The following is a 22659-nucleotide window of genomic DNA, read 5'->3' as shown; positions in this document are numbered from 1 at the left end:
CTGACACGCAAAAACGCAACACAACCAAAAAAAGGGGGAAAAAGGAAGAAAAAGTGATGTGGTGTTGATGATGGCAGGATAGTAGCATAGGGTGTCAGAATATGCAGCGGAGATGATGACCAAATCTGGGAACACAAGAGCAAAAACGCAGGCAGAAAAAACAGCACAAAAAGAGAGAGATGTAGGCGTGTAACTCTGCTCTATATACACAAGAAGATCCCGAGATATGATACAAATGAGGTATGGGGGCTGAGGACATATATATACCTCCCATAGAGGGCAGTCGGCCAGCAAACAGAAAAGCCCACGACTGCTGAATATGTCCCACGACTGCATAAATGCAGTCGGCCAGCATAATGAAGCCCACGACTGATAAAGAGCAGTCGGCCAGCAGCCCTGAAGCCCAGAAAAATGGGAAAAAATAGGGGAAAAATGCGGAGAGTGGGGAAAAATGGGAAAACACCTCATAAGGGCGGGCACACCCACAACAAAGGCCCTGGTGTATAAAACTAGACAGGAGATGACTTCTAACACCCCCTCTCAGCTCCTGGCTGTGTAACCAACCACTGGGAGCTGGGGTGCCGCCTGAGCAAATCCTGAGAGCGCGATCTCGTGAAGAGGTCCACCGTACTATCCTCCGTCGAACAGAACTCCAGCAAGATGTCATCAGCAACAATCTGTTCACGAACAAAGTGCCTCTGGATGACCAAGGGTTCCTCTAGTGGAAACCCAAACCTGCAATGCAACCTCCTCCTGCTCCGTAAAACTGCTCCTGGGCCATAAGTAGATCTCCTCATGTCCGGATCTCCTCCCCAAACCGAGTCACTCCATCCGTGGAGTCGGACTCCATCCAACAATCCCCCTCCTGTGTACAAGAGTCCATGATCCTTCGCATGCCGCAGAAACCACAGGAAACGCGATCCTGCCACCTGCCTGGCTTTCCGAAAGGTCCCCGTGGAAAGAACATCCTCAACTACTGGAAGTTCTATGTCCCGAACACGACGAGACATCAGAGCATAAGTGACCTGTTCAGTTTCCTCTGACTCACGAACACAAGAACTACCAACCTCAGTACTGGAAAGTTCCTGCCAACTGCTGCCATCTACTGGCAAGCTATCCACCATCTGGTCTCGGAAAGCCCGCACCTGCAGCGTATCCACACCTGAGTAGCTATTACCACACTGCCACTCATCACAATCTTGAGGACCTGGGAGAGAGAGTGCTGAAAGCCTGTAGACTCCATTCTCCACTCCACCTTCCCAAACCACTTGGCCTGTTGCTTTGTCCCGGAGAGCAACAAAATGCTCATCAAACTCCACCCGTACGCCAGTCTTGCAAACCTGATGCACTGACAACAGATGAAAACCAAGTGCCGGAACATACAACACCTGGGAGGAATGCTTCCCCCCTCTGCCATCGGGAACTATCTCCATCCTGCCCTCACTGTGAACTTGGATAGTGGACATATCCCCAGTAAGAATCTGACCAGAACACCTGCAGAGATCCTGTAAACCGGAACGGGAAGGAGTCATGTGCCTGGAAGCACCACTATCGAGAATCCACTCCCGAGTATCCGTTGCGGAGAGTCCTCCAATCTCCTCCTTGCCTGAAGAAAATGAAGCATCGGTGTCCATCACCTCCAGGTGCACAAAAGCCGGAGTCTTCGTGATTGCTGAGGAGTCTTCACCCTTCTCGGTCTTCCGCTTGGGACACTGCCTCCAGTAGTGGCCTTTCTCGCCACAATCATTACAGGTCCTCTCTGCCTTTAGTTTCTCGCGGTCAGCGTCGGACATCTTCTCAGAAGACTTCTCCGATGAAGCCTTCCCCTTGCCCGAGTTACGGCCTTTCGACCGTTGGCCAGTAAAGGCCTCCGAACCTCCACCCTGAGGAGGGTTCGTAAATCGTTCCTCCTGGTCCAGGACCATGGGCACAAGCTCCTCCCACGTGATGGTGCTGAGCCTGCCACTGGTAATCAACGAAGAGTAGAATGCTGAGTACGAAGAGGGCAAATGTGACAGCAACGTTATGGCCATGTCCTCTGACGATATCTCCTTCCCAGCCTGGAGAACTTCTTGCTGAAGAGCCTGCAGCTTGTTAATATGCTCCCGCATCGTCGCCGACTTTGCAGGGCTCATAACCCGCATCTGTACTTCCAAAGAAATCCTCTTCATGGGTGATACCCTGTTGTACAGAGAAGCCAAATGCTGCCATATACCTCTGGCCAGCGTCATGTGCTTTACATGATTGATTACCTGGGGTGTGCAGTTGAGGAAAATAAACGAACGGACCCTGGCGTTGACGCGATCCCACATTTGCGTCTGGGCCTCCCGGTCCTTTCGGGTTGACGGTAACTCCCCTTCCTCTACTTCCGGCCGTGGTACACCAACAACGACAAAATCGGCGAGGTCGTAAGACTCCAAAACGGATTCCATCATCACCTTCCATATGCCGTAGTTGCTCCCGTCCAACTGACGGTCCACCGGAAACGTGGGGAGTGTCGGGATCTTCACACGTCTCTCGGCCATCTCAAACAGATCTGCCATAGTGGGGATGTACTCTGAAAAGGGTGGGTGGGTGGGAACAAAGAAGAACTGATACCTGCAAGTGGCTGTCCAGCAAATCAGCCCGCCTTCCTCTTGCTTCTCCTCTTCCCGATCAGCCCAAAACAGTCCACCAATCAGCCACAAAACAGCCCCCCTCTTGCTCACACAAATCCCAAGACCTATCTAGAGCCTAGGCTCTGATACCATGTCAGAATATGCAGCGGAGATGATGACCAAATCTGGGAACACAAGAGCAAAAACGCAGGCAGAAAAAACAGCACAAAAAGAGAGAGATGTAGGCGTGTAACTCTGCTCTATATACACAAGAAGATCCCGAGATATGATACAAATGAGGTATGGGGGCTGAGGACATATATATACCTCCCATAGAGGGCAGTCGGCCAGCAAACAGAAAAGCCCACGACTGCTGAATATGTCCCACGACTGCATAAATGCAGTCGGCCAGCATAATGAAGCCCACGACTGATAAAGAGCAGTCGGCCAGCAGCCCTGAAGCCCAGAAAAATGGGAAAAAATAGGGGAAAAATGCGGAGAGTGGGGAAAAATGGGAAAACACCTCATAAGGGCGGGCACACCCACAACAAAGGCCCTGGTGTATAAAACTAGACAGGAGATGACTTCTAACATAGGGCACCCTTACAGGCTTGGAATGATGCGACCAACTTTTGGAAAGCAAAAGATTCAAAGCTCTTTAAATACTTAAAAGAGAAGAGCTTTTATTATTAAAAAGATGCTTTTTGAGCTGTAAGTGAGTTCTAAAGTGCTTTTCCCAAGTGCTATCGTGTAAGACCTATAAATTCAGCTATTCTTTCATCGTTGAGACATGTAAAAAGACAGGAGTGCTCTCTAGCTCTAAGAACTTGTACTCAAAGACTCCTCCAAGGGGTTTTATGTAATATAACTCGGGAGGAGGGGAGGGTTGGCCCAAGGCCAAGGCTATTTCGACCCCTAGTGTTGTGTCTTCCCTCTCTTTTGTATATTTTGAGATTTTCTCAAGGTTTTATGAATGAATTTGATGTTTTCTTGAAGATAAGCTAAGCTCGTGCCACAGCCCTTACAAAGGCTTGTTTATAGTGGTATCAGAGCAAAGGTTATATCACTCTTCTATAAACGAGGGATAACGATCTTTGCACGTGGTGCTTTTTTCTTTTTCTTCAAGCAATGGGAAGCTCACCACCAAGAAGAGGACCAAGCCACTAAAAGTGGAAAGGAAACCCAAGAAGACCCAAGAACCCACATGGTCAAAGAAACTATGACCAATTTGGACCAATTCTCCAAGATCCTGACTTGATGAGAATTTTTGAGCAACTATCTAAGAAGATTGAGCAAATGAAGAAAGGGGATGAGAAACCAACAAAGGAGAACACGGCTGAAAATAAAAAATCTTCATCAAAGAGATATCCCTCAAAGACATCACCCAATCCTCCACCTTCTCATGGAAGGAAGAGGAGCCATTCCAAATCAGCCCTAGGTCACCCTCTCCACGGCATAGAAAGAAAGGGAGGAAAGGTAAGCGCAAAGCTAAGGAGTTCAAAGGAGGAGGAAGAGTGGCGTGGTTTACACCATATGATGGAGCTTATGGTTACATAAGCAAAGTCCTCACTTTTATCCGCCAATTTGATATTGCTTTTGGTTCCGAAAACTATTTGGACTCATCCAAGATTCACATGGCTAGTTTACATCTTACGGAGATAGCCTATGTCATCAGCGCTACGTCTTTTCTCTTGTTTTTTCTAAACCCCCCACTCCCACCCTTCTCCCCCCCCCCCCCCCCCCATCCCCATCCCCCTCCCCCTCCCCCTCCCCATTCCCATTCCCATTCCCATTCCCATCCCCTCCCCCCCTCCTTTTTTTTTTTTTTGGTTGCGTTGCATTTTCGCATGTTAGCAACATGTATTTTGATGCTTTGGTGACATCCCCCAAACTTTTTAAACAGTTGTTCTCAACTGATAGGAGTAGCTCTAGGTTAGTTTTTCCTTGCTTTTTCTTGCCTTTCTATGCTTTTTTTCTTGCTATGGGTGTAGCTCATCCTCTGTTTGGCCCTTGAGGCATGGTTCTTCATGCGGAATGTCCTTCTTGTCTCTTGTGCTTGGCTTCAGGGAGCATCTTGCCATCACGGTTTTCACCCTTGACATCATCCTGGTTATGAGAATGACAATCGTGAGAGCTATCTTTACTATGGTCGCAGCAGTGAAGGGTAGGTCTTTACATCTAATGGATGTAAAGAATACTTTCTTGCATGGTGATTTGCAAGAAGAAATATACATGATGTAGGGTATGAGAGTGATGCACACCCAAATTTTATGTACAAGTTATGCAAAGCCTCGTATAGGTTGAAGTAGGCACCCAGAGTGACCTTGGGTTTGACCTGTTTGGCAAATACTCCCATCCCTTGCATCTCTAGAGTCACCCTCAAGCAGGAGTTTCCCACCATGAATCTCTTCTTGTCAAGATCAGTACTTACTTGTCATATGTGAGAAGACACAAACACGTACACACATGCTCGTCCTTGGGTTTAATCGGGATTCCCCAACCCTTGGCACACATACATAGATATGCCATGACATCCCCTCAGCTTCTAATCAACTGTCCTCAATTGAAAAGCTTCCTGATATGCCGGTAAAACCTGTGGATACTCTGCAAAGAAGTTCACATCCAACCACTTGGCATCCATAGCCGAATAATTCTTGAACTCGACAAGTTACTTCCTCGTAACCTTGCCATGCGATTCCCTTCTTTCCTTGTGAAAGACAATTTGCTCTGGTTGAAGAACATCCTCCAGCTCTTCAACTTCCGGTGAATCCTCGTTCACTGGTTCCAAAGGTTCGGGACCCTTATAAGCTCTTAGGAGACTCACATGAAAAGAATTGTGAATCCACCAATGATCGGGTAATGCTAGTCTGAAAGTCACACGGTTGATTTGCCTAATGTGCTTTCCTCATAATGGTAGCTTGAGCATTATGGGGTCTCTTGCTCGTATGCAACATACCAAAGAATTCACCATCCCACCACCACCTCATAACCCGCCTTTACTGTATCTCGTTGTATTTTGCTCCCCTTTAGCTTAATTATTTATGGTAAATGTATATTGATTAATAGGATGATGAATGAAAAACACCTCTTAATTACCTTGAAAATAGTTTCCAATATTTGGAAAGGTCCATAGTACATGGTGGACAACTTTGGAAAAACCTTCTCTTTGTCCTGCTTTGGAAGCCTTGCTTTCTCAAACTTCAACAATACCAATCACCTTCCTTGTTCTATCCTTGTCCGCAACCTTTTTCTGCTTAGCCCTTGACCTCTCTCTCATGTGCTGCAAAGATCTCATCCTTAGGCCTTAGAAGTGGTGGTAGTACAACTTTGCCATAAACAACCTCCAACAGTGCCTTTCCTGTGGAACTATGCACTGTATTGTTGTAGGCAAACTCTTTTGTTTATTTTCAGATTTTCTCAAGGTTTTACGTGTAAGTGAAAGGTTAAGGAAGAAGATTTCACGGTGGATGCGATGGGTACGATAAGGTATGATTTTGGTTCTCCAATTAGGAAATTTCCTTTTTCTTCCTCAGCCTAAAAGTTTGATCTTGCCGGTGTCCCCGTCTCTTTGCTATGTTGCTTCACGTCGCTTTTGCTAGCACTTATGCATGCTATTGCTCATGTGATGCCTAGCCTTGCCCTGCCAGCTTATGCGTGTTGAAGTAGCAATGATCTACCATGTTTTCTTCTATGCCCTTAAAGCTCGAGTTGATCTTTTCCAAAGCTTGCGCTATTTCCTACCCAAACGGCTATGGGCTCTTGCTGTGCTTGCAGCACTGTGCTGCATGGCGAATCTCACTTATGCTTCTTCTTGTGTCGGCTCCGTTGACAAGTGTTGAATGGCCGTGTCACACCGAGGGCAGCCCCTGTGTGCTTGGATTTGGCGTAATGGAGTCGTAAAGAATAGATCTTATGAACAGGAAAGATCCTGCAAGGCTCTCTCTGAAGAATGATGGTGATGTTGGGGTAAAGGCATAATGCCCACCCTTATAGTGTGTACAAGCCCATAAGTTATAGTACATAGTACACTTAGTACTTTTAATGTACTAAGTGCACTATGTGTACTAGTGCAATATACATGTGTAATAGGGGAGTCACACACTCATGCCTCATGAGTTGACTTATCCCCACAACTCTCTCTCTCTCTCTCTCTCTCTCCCCCTTGTGCTTCTCTGTGTATGTCTCCCACATGACCTAACCCTAATTTCTGTTTTCTCCCCATCAACTGGTATCAGAGCCGTGGTCACCAGGTTCTCCTCCCTCTTCTGCTCTGCTGGTCGCCTGCTCTTGGGCCCTGCTGATTCCTGGTCGCCCTGCTCCTTGCAGCACAAAAGGGGCTGGCCAACCAACTGCCCCAGCCAGCCCACGTGGCTGCCCAGGCTGCCCAACCACAACTGGCGCTAGGCGAAACTGAAACGAGCAGCGATGAGCATCAGGAAGAGCAACTGCATCAACTGGTCGTAAGCGTGGAAGGTCGCAGGCTGGGCGTGAACGAAGGCAGCAAAGCGAGCGAAGATTCGTAGCGTAAGGCGCTAGGCGAATACGTCAGTCGGGCGTTAAGCGAAGGCGAAGCTGGAGGCGAGCTTGTAAGCGTGTGTGTAAAAGCATCAGGCGGGTGTGTATACGTAGGCGGAGAAGGCTGCGTACCACAACCGGCGCCACACACAACAGCCACAGAACTGCAGAACCCTTCCAGGGGGCCCTTTCGCTCGCTGGGGAACTGGCGGCTGACGCCTTCGAATCCATCTCACAGACAGCCACTAGCAATCGGGCTATGGCAGGATTAGCGAAGGGAAGCTCAGGCTGTCTACAGTGAGAGCACCGGATGTTTCAGAAAGACGAAGGCAGCCGATGCTGAATGGACCCTTGTGATGCCGTCCTCGTCTACAGATCACCCCTCACAAGCAGAAGAGAGCAACAGGCAGCAATAGCTTTCTGCATCAGCATCAGCATCAACCCCTCTTTTCCTGCAACAGCCTGCAAATTGAGAAAAATCAGAAATTACAAGGTATTTTCCTCAATTTTTTTTTTGGGATTTGCAATTGAGCAAGTACAATCAACAATTGAGCAGGTACAGGTGTCGAATTGCTCAATTTTTGAGCAAAATTGGCAAAATTGGGTGACATTGGTCACAATCAGGATCAATTTGCAGGAAATTGGATGTCGAAATTTGGGCTTTTGATGTAATTGTGCAATTAAGCACTCATACATGCTGTATGATGTGAAAAATCGCACATTTGGGCAAAATTGCAGCAAATTGCAGTGCAAATCAAGGGGCTTTTGTGCCGATTTGGTTGATTTGCATGCAGGCAATCGCATTTGATGCTGTGGATAATGTGTTGATGCCTTACAAGCACTCAATGTGCCTGTAAATCAAGGGGCTTTCATGTATTTGATGTATATCGTGAACACTCTGGATGCCTTCATGTGCGCTAATGTACCATGCATGATCAGAAATTGATCTCAAATCAAGGGGCTTTTCAAGTTTTCATGCTTGTTGAGCTTGGCAAAGCAGCAGGCAAGACATTTATGCCTTGAATCCTCAAAAATCAGCTTGCAGTCAAGGGGCTTTTGCCCAATTTCTGTTCGGGACTGTTGTATGCAGTGTTCGGGACTGTAAAAGTCTGATTTTCACTCATTTGGACAGCCAGGAGAGCATTTATTGCTACTGTACCTGTTGGTACAGATTTGGCACAGCTTTGTGCATGTTTTGGCATGGCTGTACATTGTTTTGAGTGACCAAAAGGTTCAATTTCAGCTGCTGAACTTGCCGGTACAGGTTTGGTACATCATTGGTGAGCACTTGGTACTGCTGTACAGTACTTTGGAAGGGCAAAAGAGCACATTTAAGGTGCTGTCCAAAATCTGCAGCAACCAGTTTTTGGTGTTTTCATCACATACAGTGGGAGAAAAGTTGCATTTGTGCTTCCGCAGTGGGAGATAAAGCTTGGGAGAAAAACTGTGAGCACTTTGTGTGCTTTTGGTGCAGTGTTTGCACATTTTGCAGGGAGTCAAGCATTGACAGGTTGCATTTTGCTATGGCAACCATAGGTGAGAGCTCTTCATTGCTTCACATCAAGAAGCTTGAAGGCTCGCATAATTATGATATTTGGCAAACCCAGTGCTACAATGTGTTGCTCCAGAAAAAGCAGCACAAGCCTATCAAAGAAAGGGGTGTAATGCCCGCTTCTCTTACTGCTGAAGAGTGGGAAGATATGGATGAGCTGGCAAGATCTACTATCATGTTGTCTGTGTCAGACTCATTACTTTTCAGCATTCGTGAAGAGAAGACAGCTTGGGGAATGTGGCAGAGATTGCAGGACTTGTATGCCCAACAAAGTGCCTCAAGCAAAGTGTATTGGTTGAAGAAACTCATAGGTCTTCAGATGAAGGAAGGGGCATCTATGACAGCCCATCTCAATGAGTTTAATGGTATTGTCAGCCAAGTCATTAATCAAAAGTTGGCAATGGACGATGAGTTCAAAGCCACTTTTTTGTTATGCACTTTGTCAGAGAGTTGGGACACATTCAGGACAGCCACTAGCAATTCGAATGCTATGCTGTCATATGCAGATGTTGAGGGTGCTCTTCTTCAAGAAGAGATGAACAGGAAAAACAACTCTGTTGGAAAGTCCAATGCAATGAATGCACGTGGGAGATCCCAGCAAAGGGGGAAAAGCCAAGAAAGGGGAAGGAGCAAGTCTCGCTCCAAAAAGGATTTGGAATGCCATTATTGTGGCAAAAAGGGACACATTAAAAAGCAATGCTACAAATGGAAAAATGATCAAAAAGAAAAGGGAAAAGGCAAAGACAAAGAGAAAGATGAAGCCAAAGATGTAAAGCCAAAGGGCAAAAGTGGAGTCAAGATTGAAGAAATCAATGTGTCACATGCAGGTGGCAGTGAGGATGAGGTCCTATTTACTTCTTCACTTGATGCCCATTCACTTCTTACAGGTGGTCATGGTATGCACTCATGGATCATTGTTTCAGGTGCCTCCTTTCATGTCACAGGTTGCAGAGATTTGTTTGTCAGGTACACTGCTGGCAATGAAGGAGTGGTTTATTTGGGTGATAACCATGCATGCAAAATTCTTGGCAGAGGTGATGTGAGGCTTGTATTTTCAGATGGCTCACAGCTTATGCTCCATGATGTCAGGCATGTGCCTGAGATCAAGAAGAATTTGCTTTCTACTGGACAGCTTGATGATGCTGATTATGCTACCACATTTGGTAGTGGAAAGTGGAAGATTAGTAAGGGCTCACTGGTTGTTGCCAGAGGCTCTAAGGTGGACACTCTTTATTTCATGCATGCAGGTGTTTGTCACCATGCTAATGTAAATGCAACCGAGCTGTCGGAAATTTCTATGTGGCATAGCCGGTTGGGACACATGAGTGTCAAAGGAATGGAGCAATTGTCTCGTTTGGGTTACTTGCCTTCTCTAAAGTTTTTAAGTTTTCAGTTTTGTGAGCATTGTATATATGGTAGGCAACTACAGTGCCCCCACAAGAAAGCTCTTGGACAGAAAGATGCTCAGTTAGAGCTTGTGCATACAGATGTATGTGAGATGCCTCAGCTTTCTTTGGGAGGGGCAAAATATTTTGTGTCCTTTATTGATGATGCCACACGTAAGGTGTGGGTTTATCCTCTTCGTTTTAAGAGTGATACATTCTCAGTGTTTCAGAAGTTTGTTGCTCATGTTGAGAATCAAACTGGCAAAACACTGAAGGCTTTGCGTTCCGACAATGGTGGAGAGTATATGTCCAAACAGTTTCAGGACTTTTGTGATGCTAAAGGCATCAAGAGGGAGCTCTCTACTCCTTATGATCCTCCACAAAACGGGACAGCAGAGAGGATGAACAGGACCATACAGGAGAAGGTCCGTTCTATGTTGTCACATGCTGCATTACCTCATGGTTTTTGGGCTGAAGTTGTTATGACAGCCGTTCACCTTATAAACAGGTCACCTAACACGAGGCTTGGTGGGAAAGTGCCAGAGGAAGTATGGACAGGGAAGCCTCCGTCATACAAGCACTTGAGAGTGTTTGGTTGCGTTGCGTACGTGCACATACGCAGGGAAATGCGCACCAAACTTGATCCTAAGTCTCACAAATGCATATTCCTAGGATATGGTGACAGAGGTGAAATGGGGTATAGACTTTGGGATCCCATGAATAGAAAGATCATACGCGGCAATGATGTCATTTTTGATGAAACATGCATGTATAAGGAGCCTGCAAGGCAACAGGAGCCTGGCAGAGTCATCTTTGATGATGATGGACATCATGGACAACAACAAAGGGCTGTAAATCAGCCATTACAGCAGGAAAACCAGCCCTTAAATGGTGCTGAAAATGGTCCAAATGGACAGCCAGAGTTGGCAGAAGATATCCCTATGGATATACCACAGTTAGAGGAAATACCGGGCATGATTTTTCAGCCTTATGGCATGGAACAAGAGCCACCAATGGGTGATATGCAGGCTGGACAGCAACCTGCAAATGATGGTCATTGGGTACGGAGGTCCACAAGACCCTCCAGAGTCCCTGACAGGTTTGTTCCAGGGGTTGACTACTTGATGCTCACTGACTGTGGGGAGCCCTCATGTTACAAGGAGGCTTTACAGAGGGCAGACAAAGCTCTATGGGAGCGTGCCATGAAGTCAGAGATGGATTCTCTGCATAAAAATGAAACATGGAAGTTGGTGCATTTGCCTGCAGGCAAGAAGGTTTTGCCATGCAAGTGGGTATACAGGCTCAAAGTTGCACCAGATGCAAAGCCAAGATATAAAGCCAGGTTAGTGGCTAAGGGCTTTAAGCAGGAATATGGTGTGGACTTTGAGGAGATCTTCTCTCCAGTGGTCAAAATGACCACACTTAGAGCTGTGTTAGCTTTGGTTGCACATGATGATCTGGACTTGATTCAGATGGATGTGAAGACTGCTTTTCTTCACAGTGATCTCCATGAGGAGATATATATGCAGCAGCCAGAGGGTTATGCAGTAAGTGGAAAGGAGAAGCTTGTATGCAAGCTGAAAAAGAGTCTTTATGGGCTCAAACAGGCACCAAGAGAATGGTATCATAAATTTGATACATTCATGAAATCCCAGAAATTCAGGAGAAGTGACATAGATCACTGCTTGTACACCAAGCAAGCTTTGGATGGCAGTCTATTGATTCTCATTTTGTATGTTGATGATATGTTGATTGCCGGGAAATCTCGTAAAGAGATGGATGCCTTGAAGAAGAGGCTGCATAGAACCTTTGATATAAAGGATTTGGGTGATGCAAATCACATCTTGGGTATGCGGATACTTCGGGACAGAAATCAGCATGTGTTGTATTTGTCTCAGAAGGAATATATTGGCAAAGTTTTGCAGAGGTTCAATATGGACGGGGGGAAGAAGACTAGTACTCCTTTGCCTCCATATGTGAAACTCAGTGCTATGGACAGCCCACAGTCAGATAGAGACAGGGCTGATATGGCCAAGATTCCGTATGCTTCAGCTTGTGGCAGTCTCATGTATGCCATGGTTGCTACTAGGCCGGACATTGCATTTGCAGTGGGAGTGGTTTCTAGATACATGGCCAACCCTGGCAAGAAGCATTGGGAAGCAGTGAAAGGTGTCATGAGATACCTGAAGGGCACACAGGATATGTGCATTTGTTTTGGCAAACAGGATGCATTAGTGCATGGTTATACGGATTCGGATTATGCCGGTCATCCAGATAACCGGAAGTCTACTACCGGTTATGTGTTTACATTCACAGGAGGTGCTGTGTCATGGATATCCAGGATGCAGAAGTGCACAGCCTTATCTACTACAGAGGCCGAGTATATTGCAGCCACAGAGGCTTGCAAGGAGGCATTATGGCTATCTCGGTTAGTGGTTGATTTGGGTTATACAGGGGATATTCCATTGTTGCATTGTGATAGTCAGAGTGCCATCCAGTTGGCAAAGAACCCTGTCTTTCATGCAAAGACGAAGCATGTGGATGTGAAGTATCACTTCATCAGAGAGGTGATAGAGAACAAGCAAATTCAGCTTGTTAAGATTCACACGGATGACAACCCGGCTGATCTGTTGACGAAGAGTTTGCCTCCGGAGCGGTTTGCTCATTGCAGACACTTGATGGGCATTGGATGAGGCCATTTTCAGCCTTGATATGGCCTTGTATATTATCATGTACATGCTGATTTTTTCTTTTCCTTTACTTAAGGGCACTTTGCCTTTAAGTGGGAGGTTGTTGGGGTAAAGGCATAATGCCCACCCTTATAGTGTGTACAAGCCCATAAGTTATAGTACATAGTATACTTAGTACTTTTAATGTACTAAGTGCACTATGTGTACTAGTGCAATATACATGTGTGATAGGGGAGTCACACACTCATGCCTCATGAGTTGACTTATCCCCACAACTCTCTCTCTCTCTCTCTCTCTCCCTTGTGCTTCTCTGTGTATGTCTCCCACATGACCTAACCCTAATATCTGTTTTCTCCCCATCAGGTGATGTTTGAGAGAGGCGACTATTGTGTATGTGGTGCTCTAAAGGTGATGCAGATAGGAAAAGGCAGCTTGCACGTAAATTTTAAAAGTGAGCTCTGGCTTGTGCAGGAGGACCTTCAGCTTTTGTTGTTTGTAGGCAACTCCATGCATACATAAAAGCGCTTTAGGAAAAAAGCAGGGATTGGAAATACGTAGAGGCGATGTGGAAGCTTTCTCTTTGTTGATTCTCTCTGATGCGACCAAATCTACTGCCAGCACTTTGCCGACAAGGCACCTTGCTCACTATGTAGAGCTTTTGCATGATCACCAGACAGAGCTACTCCAGGCATCTCTTCCTTTCTCTACAGGGGCAATAGCATGACCCTTTGCTTGCTCTTTGCTCCCTTTGCATGAAGATGGTGATGGCTTGAATTACCTCCCCTTGGCAATGATGATCTTCTGCTCTCAAGGACCAGGCTCTGATACCAATGTTAATCAAAACCTGAAGCCCAAAAACTTGAACTTGCTATTATGTTTGGCCTCAAGCCCTTATATACAAGATTACAAAAGCAAATAGCTTTTCTAAAAATTCCTAAAGCATGCTTTTCACAATAAAGTATTTTTGCCAAAAATATTAACTCTAAAACTTTTAGAGTTTGTTCCCATGCTCTCTTCCAAATATTACTTGAGCTTGTATTCTTTTAATCTAAGGTTTTAAACCTCGTTCACATGCTCTTATCCTTGAGCTTGCACTTCGACATAGAGTTTCCTCTGAATGTAAAAGTCCATCCAGTCTTTCATGTCAGTCGATTGAAAGAGATGCCGGGATCTATGGATAACCTTGTTATTTCTCAGGAACTTCTCGAGGTTGAGGACTTGTCTTATGTTCCACATGAATCCGAGAGGGTGATAGATTTCAAGGAAAGGCAACTTAGGGACAAGTTGATCCCTGACTATTAGATTAAGTGGAAAGATAGGGCAGAGGAGGACTCAACTTGGGAGTCGATAGCTAGTTTGAGTAAGTGATTAGCAAGTAGATACTTGGCTAGGGTTCCTGGATTGATAAAACAAGCTTAATAACTGTTTAGACCGCCAAAAGTGTTACAATATATCCATGAAGTGACTAAATCATAGGAAACATAAAAAACCAACTAGAGCTGATAGAATGATATAATAAGACAAGGAGATGCCAATGGGTGGAGCCTAGCGGTGTGGGTTTGCGACTAGGAAGGGTGAGGTCCCGAGTTCAAACCCTTGTAGGATCCTGGCGGCTTTCGGGCTGATTGCAGTCATAATTGTACCGCCTTTGGGTAGGGCCTCGTTGCGGGAGACCAAGCCGCCTTCGGGTGGGCACTCATGTTGCTACTACAGAAGGATCTACTCAAGGGGGAAAAATAGAAAAGGAGAGTGGAGGGTATTCCATTGGATGAGTGGATATGCAGATTATGCATGATTTGGGAGACAGTCAGAGGAGCATTGCATGTTTAGATATGAGGGCACTTTCGCTTATGCTTTAGAGAGGGGATTGGGCCTTTGTCATGTGTGATGCAGCGTAGACATCTTTGCTGTGACTATTCTTGTCCGAGACGTGCTCTCATAGAGAGAGCTTGATGAGGTTGCACACTGGGTGGTGGGGCACCACATAGATATCTACCATAGACTTCATTGGCCCTCTCAATATGGCCATGATTGATACTGAGCCCCGACAGGACCAGAGGGGACAAACAGATCATGGGAGAGACTGATGGCTTCACCGGGAGAGCACACCCCATGCTCAAGGCGTGATGACCCAAAGTCACACGTGGAGTCCTTAGAGAGAGGGCACCATTCTCTATGAGTGCCAGAGGCCCTCGTCCCTAGAGATCTAGGGCATCCAAGTTAGCTATTTATGGCGTAGTTATCACTATATAAGTGAGAGCTTGGGTTAGTATGAGAGTTGTGTGGATGCACCACTGAAGGTCTAGCTTGGACTAGGAGAGCAGACATGCTCATGCCGTGCACATGGCGAGTACGTAGGTTGGAGTGTTGAAAGATTCCGGGCAAGCTTCAGAGGTATGCAATGCTCGAGTTAGACACGAGCCTATGGGATTGTGTAGGAAGTCCTAGCCTTGGCTCGGGAGAGATTGGTGGATGCAGGTCATGGTTATTTGGCTCTTCTTTGCTCATGATGTTTGCTTGATTGTTGTTAGGAGTCTTCTTCTTGCTCCAACAATCTTTCTCTATGTGGCCTTCTTGCCACAAAAGTTGCACTTCACTCTGGCTCTTGGTCCTTTGGTGAAGAAAGCTCTCTTCATATTGTGAGGATCCCCCACTTTGACTTTGAGTCTTTTTTCTTCCTCGATTAAGGCTCCTTCAATGCCGGTGAAGGTCGGGTTGGATAGGTTCTTCAAGGTAGCCACCAACAGGCTAAAAGCTTCCAAGGACATGCTCTTGAGAAGGATTGCTATGGCATCCTCCTCTTCCACTGGAGACCCAACACATGCAAGTTCTTGCGTAACACTTTTCATTTTATTTAAATGTGCTTGGAGTGACTCACTCTCTTTGATGGTCAACCCAAAAAACTGATTTTTTAGACTTATTTTGTTTGGCACCAAATAGCTTTTCTAGTTCATCCCATGCTCCTTTAGAGTTATCTTTTGATGCAATGTGATGGGTGAAACTATCACCTAGTCCTAGTGCAATGATGGCTAGAGCTCTCTCATCTCTCCATATCCAAAATGTTTTATCTTCCCATTCTAATCCTGGACATTTCTCTCTTCCACTTACTATCCCCCAAAGCCCATCTTTCATGAGAACAAACATGAGTTTAACTTGCCATGTATGGAAACCTTCACCATTAAATTATCTACTATGAGTGGATTTTACATGGTTTCCTTATGGGGATGAGAAGGTCTTTGCTATGGGTTTATCCAAAGCTAGTGTCTAGTCCCTTACAAGAGCGGAGACATGCATTTGATGAGATTAACACTTCCCAAATTTAAAAACTGTAAAACCAGAAAATACCTTGATTTGGGAGAGTGATTTGAGGTACCAAACCAAGGGGCGAATTGGTTTTGACGATGCACAAGTGTTTAGCAACACTCCAATAGTAGAGTAGAGCTCTCAATGGCTTTGGAAATTAACTGTAATTAGCACTCATTACCTTGTTTTTTGCTAACAGAGCAAAAAATGATTTTATAATTAAAGCTTCAATGGTAGTTATTTGTGCTCAACAATCCAATGTACACACCCTTTGTAGCATAAGCATTGAACCCATGTAGCAAAAACTTGCAAGAATGATGTACAAAATTCTGAAAATTTACCCTTTAGGCTGGAATTTGCGCCACCATTTGCCACCCACTTTGATGCTTTTGGTTTGATCAATACAAGCCCCCTTTGATGTGTTGCAGCTCTTTGAGTTGATGTCCCCGCTCCCAAGTGTGCCTTCTTGAAGAGAATGAATAAAAAAGCTTTGATTCTTGATGATTTGAAGCTTGGCAAAGCTTGGCAAAAGAGGGAAAAAAATTGCTTGAAAACTAATTAAAAAAACTAATCATTTTCTTAATCTAACTTATCCTATGGTGCATAATTACTCAAGGGATAATGGGTGGCTTTAATACCAACTTGAGATTTGTATCTAGAGTTCATTAGGGTGTGTAGAAATAAATTAAAATAATTTTCTTAGCATGCTAGGGAACAAGAAAGAGATTAACACTAATGACAATGCTAATGATAAAAGTGATGCATAATGACAAGACACGACAACACATTGAAAATTGAGCCTTGGCATGTACATTGTCACTAAATGTAGTTCGGTAGTGACCAACCTTTGCAAGATTAAGGGTCGGGTCCACATATACACTCTTGCAAATTTTGATCACAAGGCCATCGGTCCATGTTTGGTTGCAATGTGCGTGTCAAAGGCCCAATTTTCAGGATGCTCTCTAAGGCCACAACACATTGAGAATTGGGTCTTTTCAAGACATATTGCAACGAAATAGGGTCCGATGGTGACCAAATGTTGTAAGATTGAAGGTGGGGTCTACATATACACTCTTGGAAAGTTTGGTAACCATCGCAGCACATTTGGTAACAATGTGTGTGCCAAAGGCCCAATTTCCAGGGGACTCTTTAAGGCCATAACACATTGAAGATTGGACTTTTCCAACGCACATTGCAACAAAATGTGGTTCGATGGTAACCAAACTTTGTAAGAGTGAGGGTGGGATCCACATATACACTCTTGTGAAGTTTGGTGAATCGGAGTACATTTGGTTGCAATGTGTGTGTCAAGGGTCCAATTTTCAGGGTGCTCTCTAAGGCCACAACACATTGAAAATTGGCCCTTTCCAATGCACATTGTAACCAAATGTGGTCTTATGGTGACTAAACTTTTCAAGAGCGAGGGTGGAGTTCACATATACACTCTTGCAAAGTTTTGTCACCATCGGACCACATTTTCTTGTAATGTGCATGCCGAAGGCTGAATTTTTAGGGGGCTCTCTAAGGCCACAACACATTGAAAATTAGACCTTTGGCATGCACATTGTACCCAAATGTGGTCCAATGGTGACCAAAATTTGGAAGAGTGACGGTAGGGACTACATAGACACTCTTGTAAAGTTTGGTCACCATCGGACTCCATTTGTATGTGCCAAAGGCCTAATTTTCAATGTTTTTTCGTAGAATACTGACAATAACTAGAGTTTTTGCTTCGATGTATCAACAAATGTATTACTTGGAGTATTTTCCCACTGGGAGATGGTGGTCTAGACATATAGGTGTCCTAGCAATGCTAGTGGATAGAGATTTAGTGCAGCACTTCTACTAAGGAGTCTCGTTTTTGGGAATGTTTCCTTCTACTAGAGTGCACTGGAGTTGGTGCAAGCAGGTATTGTGATCCATTTGAGCCGATGCATTAGTGGATAGGGTTTTGACAATAGTTGTCTATCAGGCAATGATAGATGGTTGGAAAAAGGGAAAGTATTGGATTAGGTAGGTGGTCATGTGTAGGTGTCTTTGCAAGTTTTTGTGTTGACATGGTGAGGACGGAATATGAGCCTTTGCACTAGATGCAAAGTAGTCGTGTAATGTTCAGGATCTTGGATACCTTGGATGAGCTTTGTTTGGACCTTTTCCTTTTATGAAAGGACACTTTATATGGACGTCATGCATTTGAGGATAGTTGCAATGTAAGTAGGAGAATGTGACGCACCTCACCCTAGGGCACAAGCTTTGGATTTTCTTGTTGAAATATAGGAGATTGCAGCTGTTTTGGATTGAACACAATTTTGTACTATCCGGGATGAGGATGCTTGTATATACTTGTGTATTGAAATAGCTAACAGTTCTATGATTTTGTGAACAGGGAAGTATGTTATGTTATCCCCTAGGTACTATGATGTTGATGTGGATAGGTAATTTAACTAGCATTGACTTGAGGATTTCGTCCAATTTTCTTGACTCAAGGAAAGATTGGAGATTGAGGGTTTTAGCTGAACTTGTTGTTGTTGAGGATTCTATCTTTTGTTCCACATGAGATGGATTGCACATTGGATTTCCAAGAACTAGAAGCTTTGATCTAAGCTTGTATATGATTATTGATTTGTGGAAAGATAAGGTAGAGGTTAACCCAATGTGGGAGTCGGATAGCTAGTAGGATTTTCCCAGATTCATTTACGAGGATGTAAATGCTTGAAGAGGGGAAGTATGTGATGTACGTGACACTAACTATAAGGTTAGTCGACGTAATGTGCAGGTGAGGGGACCCATGGATTAGGAACAATAGGCTGACTATAAGGGATAAGGCTTATTTGTCGATAATGAGGTTTATAAGTTAATAACCCCATAATTATAGCTTTTATTGGAAAAAGCTATATAAGTGAGGATTATGTGATGAGATGATTGTTATTATTTCTTTGTCCTGTGACTCAAGAGGTACTTGTGGTTCTAGAACATGTGGTTCTTCATTAGTATGAGAGGCTTTCATTGGAAGAAACTTTTTATCTCCTCAATTTTAAGGGTTATTTGATACATCAAGCTGATTGCTTTCATGAAGACTAGTTCACGGACAAGTCTCGCCTGTTATTGTGAGCTTAGTAGGAGACCATGCAGCTTAGGACAGCTGCAGTTCAAGTGGGCTAGCATGAAACACACCCACACAAGATTAGCAGAGCTTTGACAAGTTTTGGGCCATAACTATGTTGGCCCTGGACATTTTGCTTGGGCACCGGACAGGTTGGACAGCTGGGAGGCCTGGCTGGGCGACAGGTCGGGCATTGGCCCCCGTCATTTCCCCCCCCCCCCTCTCTCTCTCTCTCTCTCTCTCTCTCTCTCTCTCCCCCCCCCCCCCCCCCACTTCAGTCATCAATCATCAGCCTTTTTTTAGCAGTCAAAACAGTTTGAGAGTTTACAAGGGTGCACTTGAGGTTGGGTTACAGCAGTAGGCAGCCAGAGCATTTGGGAAAAGCTTGGTGTTTTCCTATCAAACTGGGCTCAACTTGCAATTGGTTACCTTTTCGCTTATGTTTACGGTTAGCTGTGAAAAACTCTTTTGAATTTTGTAGCATTGTTGACACATTAATGTGCAGATTAATAATCGGTTACCTGAAGTGCTTGTGTGGTGTGATTTCAGTCTACCGCTGTCATTTTCTCTCTGTTAAATGCTCGCATCTAGCCAATAGGCTTACACATGGGTATGCATGCACACATGCAAGCACGTGACACACTATTTTTCTTATCTGAGGTTTGAATTATTCTCCTTTCTTAGATTGTTTCATGTTTTATGAATCAGGAGACAATTCTTGGTTGCCAACGAAAATGTGAGGATGCGTTGCAAGCCTTACTTCTTGTTGGAGTCCGACCACCTGTTCGCCGTCTTTCTGCTAAAGCTCTTATACAGATAATCACAAAAGGAGACAGTATCTCCATATATTCAAGAGCAAGCAGTTTGCAGGGTTGGCTTTTAGAAAGCAGAAAGATAGACACTGCGGGCTACATTGGTGCTTCCTTGACCTGAAGAATCCCAACTTCATGTTTTCTAATCAACCTTTGGCTTTCTACTTTTTAAGGTGTAAATATTTTGAACTTCCAGGATTGGGAAACTGCCTTGGTGCCTTGTATCGCTCATTTGGCCAGAAGCTTACTTCCGGGCTCCCCGAGACGAGCAATGTTGTGGTCAAGTTGATGAGATTTCCAGAGGTAAGTTCAAGTCACGGCTTCAACGTTGGGTTAAGAAAACCTTGGTAGGCCACAACTTTTTCTGTTAAGCAAACTTTTGGAAGGTTATGGATGCAGAGAAACAAACCTTCAGAAAATGGTCAGTTTAGGTGTTTTCCATATTTTTAACAGCAAGACTGTACTTTCTGCCAAGCTAGATTTTCTCAACCTCTATCCCTAGATCTTCTCAACCTGCCAAGTTTAGGTGTTTTACATTCTTTTAATGGCAAGACTGTACCTTCTGCCAAGCTAGAATTTCTCAACCTCCATCCCTAGATATTATCAGTCTTTCACCATGCAGTCATATTGAGCATAAATCTGCAGCTCAACAGGCAGATTTTTTCATCTGTTGGCCCATGACATTAAGCCCACATAAGCAATCTCTTGAGCAACAACAGGAAGCTCTCAAAAAGATTTGAAATGCCAAAGTGGTGCAGCGAAGAGGGATGTCTCGATACCACGGTAGCCTTGAAGGGTAAGAAAATCTACCTGGATGAGGATATGACCCCAACACTGGTGGCACACAGAAAGGCCTCAATGGAGAAGGTCCGTAAGGAATGGGAATTGGGCAGTATACTGAGATGGTAGAGTCACATTTATGGCACTTGGAGTGATGTGGTGAACACAATTAGTTGGCCGGGGCACTTTTTCCCTTACTAGGAGGTTTTTTTTCTCTCTCTTTCCCGAGACTATCATTGTGTGTGTTCACGCTTTGCTGTTGCAAACTCTAACCCTAAATCTGCAAGTCATCCAACATTTGATATCACGGTAGAGTTCTCCTCCATTGGGACTTGCCTTCTGACTGCTTGCTTGCATTAGGGTTTCAATTTTAGGGTTTCTTGCATTTTTAGGGTTTCTAATTTTGCCTTAGTTTTCCCTCATTGCATCTTCAGTTGGCTGCTCTCTCCATTTTCAGCTCATTTGCTGCACACAGACAGGCTGCAGCTTGTGTTTGCATTTTTAGCTTATCTTGTCGCCTTCCTTGGCTTCAAAGGAAGCCTACTAGGCTTCTTATAGGCTCCAACAAGGGTTTCCATTGGAAAACCCTACTCTTGGTAAAGCCCAGGGCTGATTTTCAGTCCACGCAGCATTAATGGCAGCACTCAATTTTCAGAAGAAGGTTTTTACCTGTTTTTGGGTTTGCTCCGCAAAACCACATATACATAGCCAGCTCACCCAACATCTAATTTGAGAACCCGCAAATCAATTTTTCGATTTGGTGATTTCCGCCAGCGCCGCCCAAATTTTGGCAGCTCAGTCAAATGCAGCCATTGTTGCTCAGCCGTTGGTGCCGGTACCACCTATGCAAGGCCACATTTGAGGAATATTTTTATATATATATCACAATGTTCGTCGTCGCCTTCAGAGTCTCACAAATTGGAGTTCGTTTGGGCCTCCAAAAACCTCTGGCAAATTTTCAGCTTTACGAAAACAAGGTTGAACCAAGCTCGGGGGTACATTTGAGAGTCTTCGGACTACCTTCTCGTGGTGACAACATCGACATTCGACACCGTGATCACTCTCAAATTCGATTTTCTTCCGTCCAACAACGATCATTTAAGATACTTTCTGTACCTCCTCCTCGTCATTTCAGTATCTTTGCAGGTCCTTGCATCAGTGGTACACTTGGCACCTTCCTCAGTTGCCATTCAGTGTACATTGGGTGTATCTATAATATAGTACATTGGTGCTGGTTACATTTGTGTGGGGTAGACAAGTGTGTGGACAGACATGGTTGGCAATGATATATTTGGGATGTTATCAATAGAGGATTAGATGGCACCTTACGAGAGAAGATTAATAAATTTTGCGTCTTGAACTCAAATGCTATGGTTAAATGGATTCAAAGATATGAGGAGGTCAAGAGACACAATATATCATTGCCCGGTAAAATTTTAGGAGTCGTTGAACAACAAGAAACCTACCATATTCTCTGGAGCTTGCACAACTACCCATCTTTGCTTCAAGTAGATGGCTTGATGCAATAATAATACAAGCAAAACATGATGGTGAGGTTATCACTGAGGTTGGGAAAGACGTTACTGACGGCTACAGACCGGGTTAGCAAATCTGCAAATCCTTGGTAATGTGGCAAGGGACGTTGCGTCATTGTGGCAAATACATCCTACCTTTCAAGTTCACAAAATAGGCTTCATATGGGTAATGTTTCGTGTAACCAGCTCCCCACTTTGTGTCAAATCCCCATAGGATCTCCTCGTAGAACGCTCCTGGTACAAGACTTGAAACCTGCAAACAAACCAAACAAACGTGAAGGGGGTGCAGGCCTGACACACCTCCCAACCTTGACAGCCGTGGGCAGGCCCACAAGTCTTGGTTGTCCCCACCGAGCCACGAGCTGAGCTAACTAGATGGACGTACCG

At 44.7% G+C, this 22659-nt stretch overlaps 1 protein-coding gene across 3 annotated transcripts in view; it reads left to right on the top strand.

The window, feature by feature from the left end:
- Positions 1-22659, top strand: part of SWEETIE (HEAT repeat-containing protein) — a 147147-nt gene that overhangs the window by 12676 nt on the left and 111812 nt on the right. For all 3 annotated transcript variants that reach the window (XM_086808885.1, XM_086808884.1, XM_086808886.1), the window contains exons 2-3: positions 19854-20061; positions 20154-20260. In XM_086808885.1, the coding sequence (XP_086665011.1) occupies positions 19854-20061; positions 20154-20260 (315 nt within the window). The remainder of the gene's footprint in view (positions 1-19853; positions 20062-20153; positions 20261-22659) is intronic.

The sequence above is a fragment of the Cibotium barometz genome, chromosome 14 (genome assembly GCF_041138505.1).
Source record: "Cibotium barometz isolate CiBa-2024 chromosome 14, ASM4113850v1, whole genome shotgun sequence".
Lineage (NCBI taxonomy): Eukaryota > Viridiplantae > Streptophyta > Polypodiopsida > Cyatheales > Cibotiaceae > Cibotium > Cibotium barometz.
Note: the sequence above shows the minus strand (reverse complement) of the source record. Positions and strands in the feature narration are given on the sequence as shown.